Source organism: Lepus europaeus, chromosome 5 (genome assembly GCF_033115175.1).
Source record: "Lepus europaeus isolate LE1 chromosome 5, mLepTim1.pri, whole genome shotgun sequence".
NCBI classification, from domain to species: Eukaryota; Metazoa; Chordata; class Mammalia; order Lagomorpha; family Leporidae; genus Lepus; species Lepus europaeus.
The window spans coordinates 22,096,307-22,113,936 of NC_084831.1; the positions used below are offsets into that span (position 1 = coordinate 22,096,307).

Genomic DNA, 17,630 nt, shown 5'->3' on the forward strand with positions numbered 1-17,630 from the left:
CCAGCTCTCTGCTATGGCCTGGGAAAACAGGAAAGTGGAAGATGGCCCAAGTCCTTCGGCCCCTGCACCTGCGTGGGAGACCTGGAAGAAGCTCCTGGCTCCTGGTTTCAGGTTGGCTCAGCTCCAGCCGCTGCGGCCATTTGGGGAGTGACCCAGCTTGTGGAAGACCTTTATCTCTCTCTGCCTCTCTGTAACTCTGCCTTTCAAATAAATAAATAAATCTTAAAAAAAAAAAAAAAAACGAAAATGATTATCCTTAAAAGGGTTCAGTCTAGGCATACAGATCAAATGTGCAGTCAGATTGCACTTAAAAATCTGAGTGACTATGGTCAAAATGAGAATCCAGGTAGATCTCAGGTTACTGAGGAGCAGGGCATGCATCTGGAGTAAAACGGACGGTGCTGGTTTCGAATCCTGCCTTATTTACCAGGTGGATGTGCCTCAGAATACCGCTCTATACAACGGAGACAATACTGACATGGAGAAAACGGCGGGAGTAGCACAGCAGGACTTTCCACTGAGCCCTCTGGTGCAGCTACCGAGACACGCCTCTATAAAGAGTCATCAGATCATGGGGCTGGTGCTGTGGCATAGCAGGTAAAGCCACTGCCTGCAGTGCTGGCATCCCATATGGGCGCTGGTTTGAGTCCTGGCTGCTCCACTTCTGATCCAGCTCTCCGCTATGGCCTGGGATAGCAGTAGAGGATGGCCCAAGTCCTTGGGCCCCTTTACCAGCACGTGAAATCCTGAAGAAGCTCCAGGCTCATGACTTTGAATCACCCAGCTCTGTCCATTGCAGCCATTTAGGGAGTGAACCAGCAGATGAAAGACCTCTCTTTTTCTCTCTCTCTGCTTCTGCCTCTCTGTAACTCTGCCTTTAAAAAAAAAAAAAAAAAAAAGTGGCCAGCGCTGCGGCTCAATAGGCTAATCCTCCGTCTGCGGCACCGGTGCCAGCACCCCGGGCTCTAGTCCTGGGCGGGGCGCTGGATTCTGTCACGGTTGCCCCTCTTCCATCCAGCTCTCTGCTATGGCCCGGGAAGGCAGTGGAGGATGGCCCAAGTGCTTGGGCCCTGCACCCGCATGGGAGACCAGGAGAAGCACCTGGCTCCTGGCTTCAGATCAGCATGGTGCGCCAGCTGCAGTGTGCGGGCCGCAGCGGCCATTGGGGGGGGGGTGTGTGAACCAATGGAAAAAGGAAGACCTTTATCTCTGTCTCTCTCTCTCACTGCCCACTCTGCCTGTCAAAAAAAAAAAAAAAAATTAAAATAAAAAAAAAGAGTCACCAGATCACTGAAAAGGAGAGAACAACTGTTGGCATAATTCAAGTCAATTTAATTCAACAACTATCTATTCACGGTCCACGTGCCAGGCACTCTGCCAAGGAGTTTAAAAATCAGTAAGGTCAAATGCCCCGCACAGCAGCTGTATGTCTGGAAACACGTGGAGCTCACTCAGACGCCGGCTTGTGGTGTGAGGGCCAACTGAGAGCATTTAACCCCACAGGGGAGGAAAACAGGGTTAGAAACGGGTCGTGGGGGGATGGCCTCGTGGTGCAGCAGGTTAAGCGGCCACCTGCCAATGCTGGTATCCCATATGAGTGCTGGTTTGAGTCCCGTCTGTTCCACTTCCAATCCAGTTCCCTGCTAGCATGCCTGGGAAAGCACTAGAAGAGGGCCCCAGTGCTTGGGTCCCTGCCACCCAGGTGGGACACCCAAACGGAGTTCTAGACTCCTGGGTTTGTTTGGCCTTGGCCCAGCTATAGCTGTTGCAGCCATTTGGGGAGTAAGCTAGCAGATGGAAGATCTCTCTCTGTCTCTCTCTGCCTCTCAAATATATTAAAAAAAAAAAAAAAAAAAAAAAAAAGATCGGGAAGAAAGGTTCTCTTAGCTGGACTTTGGATAAACAGGAGTTTCCCCGGGAGGACTCAGAGAGGAAGGCAGGCTTCTCTGCCTGGAGGGACCGCAGAGAATCTGACCTGACAGACGGCCAGCAACGGGTGTGGCCTGGACTGGAGCCAGGGGGGCAGTGAAGAGAAAAACTCCATAACCCGGAATCTTGTAAACACACGCCATCGAAGTCGTTTAGTGACCAACTCCACATGGGGCGGAGGAGCAGGAAGTCTTGGATGGTGTCCAGGCTTCTGGCTCGGACAGCTGGACATGACGTTGGCAGGAAGGAGGAGGGCATTTGGACGATGTATTTCAAGTCTGAAGCAGGTGACCTGCGGTATGGCTTTGGAGCAGGGGGTTCTCTGGGCTAGACAGAGCTGTCAGGTGTGTGTAGGTGGGGTCCAGGGGGGAGGAAAACAGATTCTGGGCAACTCGGCTGCACAACGGAATGACAAATGTTGACAGTTTACTGAGCCCCAGGCTTTATGTGGATTTTATGTGCGTGATATTCTGAGGTCCCCAAAACACGTATGTGGAGGGCAATTTACAGATGAGGAAACTGAGGCTTGGTGAAGTTGGGCAAGCCTTGCTGACTGCTAGGTCGACACCCGCTGCCCTGCGTTGGTGGAATTCTCCTGGGAGCCATTATCAAGGATTGCCTGGGACCCATTATGTTTGGGAAATACTGCCCACACACCACATCAGCGTCATAAAGGCTGTGAGAAGTCCTTGAGTAAAGATGTCCACGTCGTCGCTCTGCAATCCAGGGCTTCCCAGATTTAACACAGGCTGGGATGCGGCCTGCACTGCCCCAGCACAGGCTGCCCTGGAGCCGCAGCTGAGAAACAACGCGCTGGGCTACCCACTGCTCTGCGTGCTCTTTGTTGGCACCTGGGGAGCCTGGCTGCTCTGTGCCAACTGAGATCAGAAGTGGGAGGGAAGTTCGGGGGGAGGGCAAGCAGGGCTGATCAGGAGACGCTCAGGAGACAGGAGGGCAAAGCTGCAAACACAGGCAGGTGGTGGCAGGGGCGAGGCGTGTTGGTCCAGCTGCGTCTCAGCAGGGAGACCAGCCCCAGCCTGCCCGAGGAACGAGGAACGCCAGGGACAGTGCAGACCCTGCTGCTCCTGCAGACAGTTCTCCCAGCGTCGCCAAGGATACCGTTCTGCTGAGACAGGAAGGAAAACGGGGGCGAGTCTGAATTCCAGGAGTTGGACCTCTGGTGTGATGATAGCGATTTCTTCCCTGTTCTTTTTTTTTTTTTTTTTTTTTTAAACTCACTAGAAGAAACAGTTGCTGTGTTACAGAGTGCAAAGGAGGCACCCAAACACAGCACGGCAAGATCCCAAGCTGCTTTCCCAGGACCATTCCCGGCCTTCCCCGGTGAGAGCAACAGCGGCGCCATGCAACTCGGAGGCATGCCACTGTCTTTAGCCGACAGATCCCAGGCTGGATAAGGTCACAATGGCTCCTTTGAGGCCGACGCTGTACACCTGTGATGCCATACGAAGTACAAGGCAGACAAAAGCAGACAGAAGAAAGAGCCTTTTGAGAGGCGGGAAGAGAGGCTAGTACCCTGGGGACTGGCTCGCTTCTGTTTGCTCTGTAAGGTGGGCGCCGCCAGCTCTGCTCAGATCTCTTTCCCGCCTTCCCCAGTTAATTAGCGCCGTTTGTATCCATCTTCATCTTCCACTCAATCACTTCAAACAGTAACAATGTGCAGCAGGAAGACAGGCAGGGAGAGAGGTCAGTGGCCAGACTTCCTCCACTGCTCCTGCCTTCTCAATCCTCTACTTTGCTTCAACAAAGATCATCAGGAAGCTTGCAAGCCCCGTAACATTCACATGTCTCACTCCAGGGAAACTCACTGAAGGGAGCTGCCGAGTCCCTGTGAGGCTACCTTTGTCTCTCAGGGACAAACATGACCATGAACCCTTGCCTGGCTGGAGGCTGCTGATTATAGAACCAACCAAGGGCAAAGGGGATCCTTGGTGAACTCTGGTGCCCAAGGCCCCAGCTCTGCAGCCATGCCCAGAACTGTGGCAGCAGGACAACTGCTGGGCACAGAGGATTCACGGCTTGTACCGCATCCATGGCTGCAGCCTTATGGGAGACGATGGACAGCATGCGTGCCTGATTTGGCACTGCTGACCTTGGCAAAGCCCTTCATCAAAGACTAACTGAAGAGAACCCAGACCGCAGGGGTTTTCTGACTCCAGTAATCAGTGGCAGATGTAGGACCAGAATCCAGGCTCTCGCGGCGGGGGGGGGCTCCAGTGAAACACCCAGCCGAACCTTGTGTCATCTTTGCTTTTCCTTCTCACTGAGGGTGGGCAAGGCCAGAGAGCAGCCAGGACAGGCAAGGCAACACTAACCACGGGGAGTTAGGGCCGAGGCAGTGTGCCTCCCAGGTCCCAGGCTACCGAGCGATTCCTAGAGTGACAGGCGCTGGAAGGCACAGCAGGCACTGCCTCATAGGATGTGGTTTCCACTACGGCTGGAATCCTCCGACTGGAATCCTCCGACGTCCTCTGAGTGGCATTCAGCAGAGACCTCCCTCACAGGATCCCACTGAGCGCACAGCAGGCACGCAGCAAATGACTGGCTGCCAGCCTGGAACACTTCTCTGCCTTCTCTCATATTCTGCTCTCCAGCTCTCCTGGGGCACTCAGTGTAGACCTCCCTTATAACCGCATAGGGCAAGGGACCCTTCTTTTGGGGAGTCCATAGCTCTGAACCTACCCCATGATGGCACTTACTCCATTGGACTAGGGTGGCCCCTCCCTTGGGTTTCCAGAAGGCAAAGGCTACCAGTGCCTCCTCCCTGCAGCCTCAGGGCCTAGCATTTAGTAGGGCCTCAAAGAATAAACACAGATGAACTTACGAAATCAGTCAGTTCCACTCTTATCCCGACAACAATGAAGAACCCTCAGCAGAGCACCAAGACAACGTGTTACAAGTTTTTCCAAAGCACTGTAATTCGAATTTCAAAACCAGTTTTGATTTCAAACACTGACATCAACTGTAAAAGTAAATAAACAGGAATAAGAACTCTGAGAGCAGACACTGTCCCACAACAAGAAAGCATAACTGATACAGCCTGGGTCCTCACGACCTGCTCCCCCGAGACAGAATGGGTACATAGTTCAACAGTTTCCAGCTCAGGAGCTGGAGTTGTGGCGTAGCCCGTAAAGCCGCTGCCTGCAGTGTCGGCATCCCATACGGGCACTGGCTTGTGTCCCAGCTGCTCCACTTCTGATCCAGCTCCTTGACAGTCTGCAAAAAGCAGTGGAAGATGGCCCGAGTATTTGGGCTCCTACCATCCAAATGGGAGACCTGGATGAAGCTCCTGGCTCCCACCTGGCCCAGGCTGGCTATTGTAGTCATCTGGAGAGTGAACCAACAGATCAAAGATTTATCTCTCTTTCAAAAAATAAATAAATCTTAAAAAAGGGGGGTGGGGGAGGTTTCCAGCTCGGTGGCATTTTGCAATAGCAGCAGGCAGGTGAGGAATATGTCATGAAGAGAATCCTGAAAAGGGGAGGAGACAGAGGCTACCGGCATTTCTATTAGCTTCCCCAGGGTGGGCTGCTCCTTCCATTCCCAGCAGAAACTTGGGGTTACCTGAAGGGCCCATAATCTTACCTCTTCCTACTAATTTACAACTTTAGACTCAATCTCATTCTTAAAAACCACTTTGAGGTGACTATCATTATTTCTTCAGGCTTAGGTCTATTTCAAGGACTTTTAATAAAGAAAGGGCACCCTGAAGCTGGCACTGTGCCCAGCCAGCTAAGCTCAGCGTTACTGTCAGCAACACTGGTATCCCATGCAGGAGCACCAGTTCAAGTCCTGGCTGCTCTGCTTCCAATCTCTGTAAATGCGCCTGGGGAAGCTGCAGACGATGGCTCAAGCACTTGGGTCCCTCCCATCCACAAGTGAGACCAGGATGGAGTTCCTAGCCCTGGCTTTAGCCTCGCCTACACGTGGCTGTTGTAGCCATTTGGGGAATGAATGAGTGGGTGGAAAATTTTTGTCTTTTCCTCCCTCCATCACTCTGCCTTTCAAATAAATAAATAAATCTTAAAAAAAAAAAAAGGAGCATCTTAATTGTATGATCTTGGGCAAGTGCCTTTTAACTTTTTCAAGCCTCAGTTCCTCAGTTTCCTTATTTATAAAATGGGGAAAATATTTTTCACAAACTTTCTGATGTACCCTCATACATGTGGAAAACTTAGCCCATACAATAAATCAGAGCTCTTTTCATCCTAACACTCAGAAAATTGCAAAATTCTGAGGGGATTTTCAGGGGAAAAAAAGGGAGGAGAATGACTGGGATTTCTGGGAACTGGTAGTGAATCCAGAAAAATGGTCATGGGGGAGGAGGCCTGTGAAATTTCTAGAATGTCTGTAATTCTCTGCAGTCTCATATTTACATCTGTCGTTCACAAAAAAAGGCCAAGTGCTTACTTCAGAGTCCTTTTGGGGAGGAAGGGAAAGAAACCGAGGGAGGGAAAACGGGCTAGTAGGGGAGGAGCAGCTGGAAGCTGACAAGCAGCAGCAGGCCCAGGTCTCACTCTGAGTTCTGCAACCGCTCAGACCCGAGCAGTGTGCCTCGTTCCCTCCCTTCGGCTCCTGGAGCCCAGTCTACAAGGCGAGCACCACAAACCACACCAGGCCAGGGAATGCTCTGTTTGGATTCCGAGTGGTTCCATGACCCGACCCTGTGTAACCTGACCCAGACACCCACTCGCTGGCTGTGTAAAGGACACCTGGTTCTCTCTGTGACAGTGTGGTCACCCTAAACCTCAGAAGACTACAAAGAGAATCCCGGCCTCTGGCCTCAGTCCATGCTCAAAGCTGCCTGAATCTGGGTCAGAAGAGGAAAGATTCCCCTGGGGGTGGGAGGGGAGGTGAGGGTGGCAATGACGCTCGCCTGAGAATCTCCCACCGGCAGCGGTTCTCAGCTGTGGCTGGGCAGCAGGCTCTCCCTGGAGAGCTCTGAAGACCAGCTCAGATCTGCCGAGTACTTCGGGGTAGGGCTGGGGAATGTGCACTTTCTAAAAGCACTGCAGGTGATCCAGCTGTGCAAGCCACGGCTGAATAGAACGCTTTGCGGAGGTATCATGTTTTGAACTTCAGGGAAATTACCAGGTTCCAAACAAGGATGAGAGACTTTTTTCCCAAGTGGCTTCTGCCAGTGTTCCAGCTTCCCTGGCTCTCCAACAGGAGATAATCAATCGGGAGCCAACTGCACTCAGCTGCCCCACCTTCCTGGGGTCCCTTGAACATCAAAGATGCCTTCCTCACTACCATGGAACTCAATAAAAGGTGCGTTCCTGAAATGAAATTAGATCCGTATTTATGTTGGGAGCACCTGTCTCATGGCAGGTCTGGCACCAGGAACATAACACAAGCGTGTGGGAGAGGTGCGACGTTGCTCGTGTTCAGGGTACACGCCTGGAAACGCTCAGCCAGCACATCAGAGCAGCCCTCAGGGAAGCCAGGGCCCCGACATGACGTACACAGTGTGGGGTTTACAGGCTGATCCTGTCTTCGCCATAGTCTTTTCCGTTGCTCTAAAGGTGGGTGTGGGTAGGCTGAGTGCATGACTTTGAGTGGAAGTGAGGCTTACCTTTCCCACCTGTCAAACCATGCAGCCTCTATTTTAATCATTAAAATAATTCCATGTTTGTGTCTCCCTGGGAAAACAGTCAAAACTATTTGCTGGGAATCCACGAGTTGTAACCATGACACTGCAGGTACTTTGTGAAGAACACGAGGCCGGTCTTAGCTGATTAGCACCAGAGCCATGGCTGTCTATATTGCCTCCATGCTTAAAGATGGTGACACCGAGCCTCAGAGAACCTCACTAATTTGCCACACACACACAGCCAGGGCAGACTGAGGGAAGGGTTTGACCCCAAGTGTTCTGATCCCCAGACTTGAACTTTCTGTCCTAGCACTACTCCAGTGGCCACCAGCCCTTCCAATGGCGGGTTATTCACGCGCAGCTTCATAAGGGCTTGCCAGCTCACATACTGTTCTTTTTATTTATTTATTTTGACAGGCAGAGTTAGACAGTGAGAGAGAGAGAGACAGAGAGAAAGGTCTTCCTTCCGTTGGTTCACCCCCAAAATGGCCGTTACGGCCGACGCTGCGCCGATCTGAAGCCAGGAGCCAGGGGCTTCCTCCTGGTCTCCCACGTGGGTGCAGGGCCCAAGCACTTGGGCCATCCTCCACTGCCCTCCCGGGCCACAGCAGAGACCTGGACTGAAAGAGGAGCAATCGCGACAGAACCCGGCGCCCCGACCGGGACTAGAACTCGGGGTGCCGGCGCCGCAGGCCGAGGATTAGCTTAGTGAGCCGAGGCGCCGGCCACATATTGTTCTAATCAGCCTCCTGCAAAACTCATGAACTACGCCATCAGGATTTGAGGACAGAATCCTAAAAGCTGAGGGCGACGGTGAGTGCTCCAACAGGAGCAGGCGCTGTATCTGGCCTTGGGTCTGTCTCGCTGCAAAGCCGCTCTTTTTCTCTAGGCTAAGGGGAACTCAGAGAGAGGAGTTACAAGCCAGGGATTCCGGGCCCCGGCCCGACCACTTGGGAGGCAGGTATATCACTTCAGACAAGGCCTCTGCCCTCTGTAAAACACAAACAAGGATCTGCGACCTTCGTGACTGAGAAGTGAAGACGCAAACGGGTAGAAAAGCACTCTGAGAACGCAGGCCCTGTCGGTCACGCCCGCGTCCGAATTCCGACGGTCACCTCCTGCCTCGCCGGATTTGACCGCTCAGGCCTCCGTTTTCTCATTTGCAAAATGGGGCGCGTCAAGTAACTTTTCCAAAACACTGCTGCGGCCACTTAGCGAGATCATCCACTCCGCATCAGTGCTCCAGCCGCAGGCTGTGCCGCTCGGGTTTTTGGCTACCTCGAGGGACCGAGTTTCCCAACCACGACACACACACCGCTGGCTTCCGGTCCTGCTGTCCCCCGCCCCCTTCCTCGGGCCCTGACCTCCCTTCGCCGTGCACAGCCCGTCCAGAACCCCTTCAGAACCCCCAGCGCCCTTTCCCGGTTTCGGCGCCGCCTCTTACTCGACGACCTTGGCTGGATCCCCGTGGCTCCCATAGACCAGCGCCCGGACCCGGGAGGGCTCGGCCGACGCCGCGTAGCGAGAGGCTGCAGCCCTGTGGCAGTGAGAAGCCGAGAGCAGCCCCCGCCGCAGCCTGGCCGGGGTCAGCGCCCGGCACAGCGCGCTGCAGACCCACATGTCCGGCCAACCCTGAAGCTGACGTCCCCTGTCACGTCATCTTCCCGCGACCGCGCGCCTACGCCCCGCCCCCAGTCCCGCCCCTGCCCCGCGTGACCACGCCCCCATTCTCCTTTAAAGGGCCGTCACCTTCCTTCGCTGCCCACGCGGTGGCGCCTCGCGATTCAGCGTGAGGAGCCAGGAGTGGGGGCCTGTGGTGAGCAGTGGGGAGACCTGAGGAAGTTGCGGAGCTTCCGAGCCCGCCAAAGCTGCTCTTCCAGCAAGGAGAGGATGGGGTTGGCCTAAAGCCGTGTGCACAGCCTGGTGCTTGATTGAGTTTTCTCCATAGAGGTGCCAGGCGCCTGCAAGAATTATCTCATTGTACATTGCTATTTAATGCTATAATTAGTAATCCAATGGTAGTTTTTTCACTTTATGTTGCTATATGGGCAAAATGTTGAAATCTTTACCTAATATATACTAAACTGATCTTCTGTATACAAAGAGAATTGAAAATGAATCTTTACATGAATGGAAGGGGAAAGGGAGCGCGAAAGGGGAGGGTTGCGGGCGGGAGGGAAGTTATGGGAGGGGGGAAGCCATTGTAACCCATAAGCTGTACTTTGGAAATTTATATTCATTAAATAAAAGTTTAATAAAAAAAAAAAGAATTATCTCATTGTAAGCCGGCGCCGTGACTCACTAGGCTAATCCTCCTCCTTGCGGCGTCGGCACACCGAGTTCTAGTCCCGGTCGGGGCACCGATCCTGTCCCGGTTGCCCCTCTTCCAGGCCAGCTCTCTGCTGCGGCCAGGGAGTGCAGTGGAGGATGGCCCAAGTGCTTGGGCCCTGCACCCCATGGGAGACCAGGATAAACGCCTGGCTCCTGCCATCGGATCAGCGCAGCGGCCATTGGAGGGTGAACCAACAGCAAAGGAAGACCTTTCTTTCTGTCTCTCTCTCTCACTGTCCACTCTGCCTGTCAAAAATTTAAAAAAAAAAAATTATCTCATTGAACCTGCAGTACCTGGTGACAGCATAGGGAGGTAGAGCTTGCTTCCTAGGTGTACCTAGGAGAGCCGACGAAAACGCACGGGGAAGCAGGTGTACTGCCCTGGCTGGGCAAGTGGGTGGAACTTCGCGTGTGTTCTCTCATCGGTGCAATTGGAACATTTTGTCTCCTTCCAGCTTGTCGTGAGCCTTGGATGCAACACTAGAGGAATGTTCCTGTGGATGGAAGAGCACGCTGTGAAGACGTTTAGCGTGTTCAGCCCCGAGAGAAGGGGATTCAGTGGGACCCCGAAAGTGCTTTGTAAAAAGCCTGGTAAAGGTGTCAGATTTTGTGGTTGAGGGAAGATATGAACATAGCTGAAGTCCCAGTTGCGGGGGTGTGGGGTGCTCGCGAGGGGTTTGCTGTTGTCTGAAGAGAGGCTCTTGGTAGAGGTGCTGTTGGAGCCAGCCCCGAGGGAGGATGTTCTGTGTGCATGAAAGTCGTCTGAGGACCCATTTCAGACCCGCTGCACTAGAATCTTGGAGAAGGGTCCGGGAGTCTCTTTTTACAAGCTGCAGGTGGGTGGGGATCAGGCTTTGGGAGACACCCAGCCAGGGCTTCGAAGGCCGAGGAAGAGGCTTTCCCTGGCTTTTGCTGGCCAGAGCTTGCCCTCTCAGAGCCTGTCCCCCGAGGCCAGCGATTAGGGATGTGAGAGCTGGACGCTGGCGCTCTTGGCTTCGAGTCCTGGCTCTGCTCACTTCCAGCCATTTGATTCTGGACAAGTCTCTCGGCCTGTCTGTGTCTCCATTTCTTAAAGTTGAGGGAATCAAAGTTATCTGTTTCGCGGTTGTGAGGATCAAGTGGCATATGATCTGGCACAGGCTTGGCACATGGGGGCATCTGATTATTGTGAAGATTAGAGGAGAAATAGCACATGGCAAGCACTCACCTGGACACACAGGCCTATTTGTGCCCAGAGGTGCCAAACAACCCTCTGCTGTAAGACTCCGACGGTGACATTGTGCCGTTGGTTCCTCTGAATCCTGGGGCAGCCGAGGCAGGAAGACGCACGGAGCATCGGCCAGCACGTCTTCTCCTTCATGGGCCTGGACCTCACCCCTCTTGCATCGATTCAGCCATCACTTTTAGGCCAGGTCGTTGGGGTTCCCCCAGGGGTTCAATTTGAGAACCACTGATTGAGGGGTTCACGTCCACTTGGCCTGGCCTTGCACTCAAAAGAGTTTATACTTGGACTCCTGCTGTTTCCGGATTTGTCTTCGGCTACTGGACTGAGCACAGCCCATGATCCAACTGCACCTGATACCCACCTTCCCCGGCATTTCCTTGCCATGGGCCTTTATCCTGGCAGCTCCTCCTACCTGAGATGTCACCTGCCTGCCTCGCCAAATTGGGAAACCCCAGGGTTAAGTATCGTTTGATACCCTTTCCCCACCCTGCAGCCCTAGTCAACCCTGCCGCCTCTGTGTTCTCTCTGGACTGGTTAATGACCTTTAGGACATTGTCTCTTGGTCATTTGTGTGCCTGCATCCCCCTGCAGGCGAGAGTAGGGCCATGCTGGGTTCATCTCCATGACACCAGCGCTCCGTGTGGGGCCTGGAACAGGGCAGGGGTCATGAATATTCCATGAGTTGCAGGTAATTGAATTTCCTCTTGATCTGCTGCCGTCTGTGGGGCCATCTCCTTTCCCCTAGATTTGGGCTGGTCACTTCAGGCCAGGACTGTTTTTCTTCCTGCCTTCCTCTTTCAAGGATTATAGGAATTTGTGACTTCGGAAAAGTAAAGCAGGTGCTGTCTGTGCCTCCGTCCACCTGTTGCCCATGCCCTTTCTCCCCCCGTCGTAGTCTCTGCTGCTTTCCCCGGCACAAAGAGTGAAGGGATGGGAAATGGATCAGACCTGGTTCAAGTGCCAGGCCCGCTGTGGACGCCAGGTGACCTTGGGCAAGCATCTGCTGGTTTCTGAGCCCAAATTTGTGTCCTAACAACATGGAACCAGGTTCCTTCAAGAGTCCTGAGTGATCTGCAGCCTTGGTTGTTTCTTTGCTTCGTGTTTTATCTCCTTTTCTGGGTGGCCCCCTCTGGCTCTTGTCTGCCCCAGTGGCTCTCTGTCTTGCTGCCTTGGTTTCTTCCCTGCACTTTTTTCTTCTCTCTCTCTCTCTCCCTCCCTCCATCTCCCTGTGACTCTCACTATTTAATTTTCTACCCCTGCGCCTTTTGGATCTGTCCCCAATTCAACCTAGAGCTCGTCGGTGCTCACAAGAGCAGAGCCCAGGAGCCCAGGAGCCCGGGAGCCCTCTGCTGTGCCTCCTGCATGCCAGGGCAGCTTTGGGTGTGCCCGCCTCAGCATGGAACCAGCTGGAAGTGGAGGCGGGGGACATGAGGGCCTATACACACCTTGAACTCTCAGACTCTGTCGCACGTCGCCGGGGTTCTCCTGTCTGCTGCTTGGGGGGACTTGAACAAAATGGCAGAGTTCCTTACTCTCGAGCTTCCCTTTGCCTTTAGCTGTGGGCTTTCGGCTCATGACCTGTGGTCCCTGCCCACGACCTGTGGTCCCTGCCGCACGCGGCTCCCCTCCCGCCCCTCCTGCCCTGCTCACTGCGATCCTGCCGCCCTGGCCTCCTTGCAGCTCCCAAACCCGCTGCCTCCCACCTCTCTGCACAGGCTGTCCCCAGTGACTGCGCTGTTCCTCCCCCCGAATTGTGTGAGGCTGGCTCCCTGCCACACGTGAGGTCGCAGCCCAGGTGTCACCAGGTCACTTCCTCACTGGGACCCCCTAGCTAAGAGGCACCCTAATGTCTTGTCACAATGCCCCCTCCATTCCTTCAGCTTGCTTGTCTCAGACTGTGACGCCTGCTGTCTGGGTTTGCTGTTGGTCTCTCCCCTGGGATGCAAGCTTCCTGAAGGCAAAGACTGGCTCTAGTCATTCATTCAATATTCGCGGAGCGCCCAGCACATGCCACTGGGCTCCAGAAAGGCCTCCTAGTGGTGGAGACAAACGACGACTCCCTTCTGCGGCAGCGGCTCCAGTGAAAATGGCAACAATCCCCTTCCCCGCACCGTCCCCCTCTCAATTCGCTGGTGAACTGGACAGGACTGTGATAAGGGAGACGGAATCTGCTTTCTTTGTGTGCCTGCTATTTATTTGTGGTTCTTGTCTTCTCGCTGGAATGTAGGGTCTGTGAAGGTAGGGATGTGGGTGGGTCTGTGTGGTGTCTCCCCCTTGGCCTGACTGTTGAACAACGAACCAGGCACAGTGCTTGTTGAGTGACTGGTTTCCATTGGAGGCACCATTAGCCTGCGCTCAATTCAAGCAAGATGATTTTTAAAATAGTTGTAGCTCATTTATTCTAAAGGCAGAGTGGCAGAGAGAGAGAGAGAGAGAGAGAGAGAGAGAGATCTTACAGCTATCTAAATGTCCAGGACTGGGCCAGGCCAAAGCCAGGAGCCCAGAAATACATCCGGGTCTCTTGCATGGGTGGCAGGGATTGGAGCACTTGGGCCATCGTCCACTGCCTTCCCCGAGGCATTAGCAGAGAGCTGGACTGGAAAAGGAGCAGCCAGAACTGTGGCTTAACCCCCTGAGCTACCATACCTGCCCCCAAGCAAGACCATCTTGATTCAGATCTTGGTGCGGGCTCATATTAAAGCACAACTTTGGAAAAGTCACTTTCTGTGTGCCTCTAGTTCCTCAACTGTGTAATGGGGTTGTCAAGCTGAAGGATTTGAGTGAGTCCGGGTGGGTGCAGCACCTAAAAGATGCCTGGTCTTCATAGAGTGGGCACCTAGTTTGTGGACCATTGTGCCGTGAAGGCACCGGCTAGAGGCACGAATAGATCTGACCTGTGCAGCCAGAGGGTCGCGTAAGACCAGGGAGGGTTAGCGAGGGAGGGGACCACACGTCAGGAAGAACTTTCTAAACGCCAGCGTTTCCAAAGGCCTCAACGACCACTCCTGGCAGGCGGCGAGCGCTTGCTCCTTGGAGGTCCGTATGATTGCGCACTGGGGCCAAGGCAGAGGAGATCCACGCATCGGATGAGGCAGAGAGGGCCGGTGTCCCTGGGTCACTGTCCTGATAGCGCTCTCCGGCCGCCCGCGAGGCGCGGGCAGTGTGCGTGCTCGCCTGAGAATCCCACCCCGAGCAGAGGCCAGTGGGCTTCCACGCCGGGCCGAGGGGCCTCCAGGCAGGGGGCGCGGGGTGGGGGAGGGGCGCGCCGGGCCGGCGGGCGTCCAGACCCCGAGAGCAGCGCGCGCGGCTGCCAGCGGGGGGCGCCGCGAGACCGCCGATCGTGCGGCCGGGCCTGACGTCAGCGCCCCGCTCGCTCCGGCTCCCGCTCTGGACTCGGCGCCAGTCCCGCTCCGCGCCGCGCTGCTCCGCTCTGGCTCCGGCTCGCCTCGGGCTCGGCTCGGGCTCCGGCGGCGGCGGCGCCCCCCGCACCGGGCCCCCGGGGCAGGCGGCGGCGTAGCCACCATGGCCCGCGCCCAGGCGCTCGTCCTGGCGCTCACCTTCCAGCTCTGCGCGCCCGAGACCGAGACTCCGGCAGGTAAGCGCGCGGCGGTCGGACCGAGCTTGCCCCGCCGAGCCCGCGGGGCCCGTGGCGTAGCTCGGAAGAAAGTGTGAGTGTTGTGTGGCCGGGCGGTGCGGGCGTGCTCCCCGCGCGTGTGCGGGAGTGGGAGGTCAGTGGCGTGCTCAGGGTGTTGTGTGGCTGCGAATGTGCGTCCACGAGTTGTGCGTGCAAGGCAAGGGGGCTGTGCGTTGTGTCGGCGAGTGTGTTGGGTGAAGGTTGTGCGCCTCGAGGCGTGGGTGTGCGCCGAGTGTCTGCCGGTGGCTCGTGTTTGTGCGGCCAAGTGGGTTGTGTGCCTGCGGCGTGTGCATCCGAGTTTGGTGGTGTGGCCGGAGTTGGATCTGCTTCTGTGTTGCATGTTGCCTGCCCTGGCCGGGAGCGCTGTGTGTTTGGTGTGTGTGTGTGTGTGTGTGTGTGTGAGAGAGAGAGAGAGAGAGAGAGAGAGAGAGATGCGTGTGCCTAGTTCGGGTCCGGGAACTCATGCGTGGTGTGTGTGCGTGTGAGGTCTGTGTGTGTCCGAGCGCCGTGCGCGCGGTGTGTACGTGTGGGAGTGTCCGTAGCTTGTGTGTGCACCGCTGGGGGCTGTGTGGGTCCGAGCGGTGCCCCGAGTGCCAGGCGTGAGTGTGCGCGAGTGTGAGTGTCGGTGCGCATTGGCTGCGCGTCCAGCAGTGCTGCGAGTGTGGTGCGCGCCGGGCCGCGCTCGGGTGTGCCCGGGCCCGGCCGCCGAGGGGGCGCGGGCAAGATGTGTGCGTGCGCGCGGGGGCGCGAGTGTGGCGCGCCCGGCCCGAGCAAGTTGTCGCGGCGGCGGCGGCGGCGGCCGTGGACCGTGGGCCGCGCGGGCCGCGGGGTCTGGCCCGGCCCGGGGCTCCGGGGGCGGAGGGACCAGCGGCCGCCGACTCCGACGAGCTGGGCTGTTTGTTGTTTCGCAAGTTCGGCGCGGCGCTGGCGGGCGGCTGATCCGAGCCGGCGCCGGGCCGGGCCGGGGCGGGGAAGGACGGCGGGGGCCGGCGCGGGGGGCGCGAGGCGGGGGGCGGGGGGCGCTCCGGGTGGCCCCCGCTGGGCTGTACGGAGGGCGGCCGGGCGGGGGCCGTGCCCCAGGCGGGCGGGGCTCGGGGCTGGGCCCTGCCGGCCGCTGCGGGCCGGAGGCGCCGCGGACGCCGGGGTCTCCCGGGACACTCCGTGGGTTCCACTCGGCAACTTTGCCGGCCTGCCTGCCGTGGGCATGGGAGCGCCGGCGTGCGGCCCCGCGCTTCGGTCGGCCGGGGTCGGCAGTCTTTGGGATGTGTGGCGTGTGAGGCTGCGTACCTGCCCGTGGTGTCCCGAGCTTGTGTCTGCGCGGCGCGTGAGCTGGGCGCCGTGTGTCGCGCGTGTGTGTGCGTGCGTGTGTCGTGCGCGCGTCCCACGGCCTGCCCTAGGGCCTGGGATCCCAGACCGTGGTTCCCTCCGGCCGCGTTGGTTCGGCCCTGCTCCCGGGGACGCCTTCTACCCGCACCGAGTAACGGGGAGACGCCCGGGGCGGGATCCGAGCCGAGACACGTGCCGGGGCCGCCTTGGTGGGGAGAGGCTCCTCCCGGCTGCCCGCCCCAGACGGCGGCCTCCCCGGGATCCAGTTCCCCGCCTGCTCCCTCTAGCGTGTCTCGGGCGGGAGCTCCCGGCCTCCCACAGCTGTCCAGGCGGGCGCAGCCTTAGCTTCCACAGTCCGGTGCCCAGGACGGTGACTCAGTGAGACCTCCCTCCCCATCTTCCCCCACCCCCTGCCCTGCCCTTCCCTTCCGCAATTTTGCCCCTCCCCCACCCTGAGTCAAGGCCAAGGGGTGCGCTGCCGCTCCCCCACCCTACTCCTGCCAGTCCTCTTGATTGCCCAAATACTCAGGCGTCCCAACTTCCACCAGCAGGGGGACTTGTCCCTCAGTTTCCCTGTCTGCCTCTTGGGCAGTGCTGTGATGGTGACTGGTCTGAGTGCCAGGGGACAGCACATGGGTGTGAAGCTGTGGTTGGACGCTGCAGGGACCTGGGTTCAAACCCTGCCAGTGCCACTTGCTGTCCATGTGACTCCCAAAGTCCCTGGCAACACCTCTGTGGCTGTCACTGTTAGAGTGGAATTCAGAAGCCCCCACTAGGAGAGAGGTGGCATCATCCTGCCCCTGGTCTCGGTGACTTAGCCCAGCTCCCTGCTTACCGCCTGGGTTTCCCAGGTAGGGGCGTGTGATGTCCACACCGCAGGAATCTGTTCCACTGTGTTCCAGCTCATTTTGTCCTTTAGGGGTCGTGGACAGCAGGAATGAGGGAGAGGCTGCCTAGTGGTTTCAGGTTGAGCAATACGGTTTGTCCAGGCAGCCTGTCCTCCTGGGGCTGGAAGCGGGGGGGGGGGGGGCTCGACAGGACTTGGTGAGGGTGGCCAGGCTGGGGGTGTTGAGCTGGGCGGCCGCCTGCCCAGCCCTGGTGACGGAGAAACCCGGGTTGGATGCCCTGTTGAGGGCGTGTGTGCCGTCACCCTTCCGTGATTCCCTCAGCTGCGCTGGCTGGTGCGGTGGCCCCTCCATGTGGGGCTGGGCTAGCCAGCGTTGCAGGGCCTGACCCATGTCCCCTTCTTCCTCCCACCCTGCCCTCCTCTGAGTCGCCGACCCTGTGTGCTGATGTGTCCTGACCGTTAGCCCTCTCAGATCCCCCTGGCTGGCTGGCTTCTCTCCGGCCTCAGCTATCTTTCACCTGCAGGGAGGCTCCCCTTGGCTTCCTCCTTCCCTGCATGGTACCAGGGCTCTTCCTAAAACTCGTGTTTTAAACCTTGGGTTAACACCCTTTGGAGGGGCTGACGTCAAGGCGCAGAGAGTTAAGCCCCCATCTGCAATGCCAGCATCCCATATGGGTGCTGGTTCCAGCCCCGGGCTGCTCCTCTTCCAATCTAGCTCCCTGCTAAT

At 56.9% G+C, this 17,630-nt stretch overlaps 2 protein-coding genes across 2 annotated transcripts in view; one reads left to right on the forward strand and one right to left on the reverse strand.

The window, feature by feature from the left end:
* MECR (mitochondrial trans-2-enoyl-CoA reductase) overlaps positions 1–9,188 on the reverse strand; it is a 29,334-nt gene extending 20,146 nt beyond the window's left edge. Inside the window, exon 1 of the mRNA XM_062190828.1 lies at positions 8,985–9,188. Coding sequence (XP_062046812.1) covers positions 8,985–9,160 — 176 coding nt within the window. The 5' untranslated portion in view covers positions 9,161–9,188. The remainder of the gene's footprint in view (positions 1–8,984) is intronic.
* Positions 9,189–14,618: 5,430 nt separating this feature from the next.
* Positions 14,619–17,630, forward strand: part of PTPRU (protein tyrosine phosphatase receptor type U) — an 87,390-nt gene continuing 84,378 nt past the window's right edge. The window contains exon 1 of the mRNA XM_062190829.1: positions 14,619–14,691. Coding sequence (XP_062046813.1) covers positions 14,619–14,691 — 73 coding nt within the window. The remainder of the gene's footprint in view (positions 14,692–17,630) is intronic.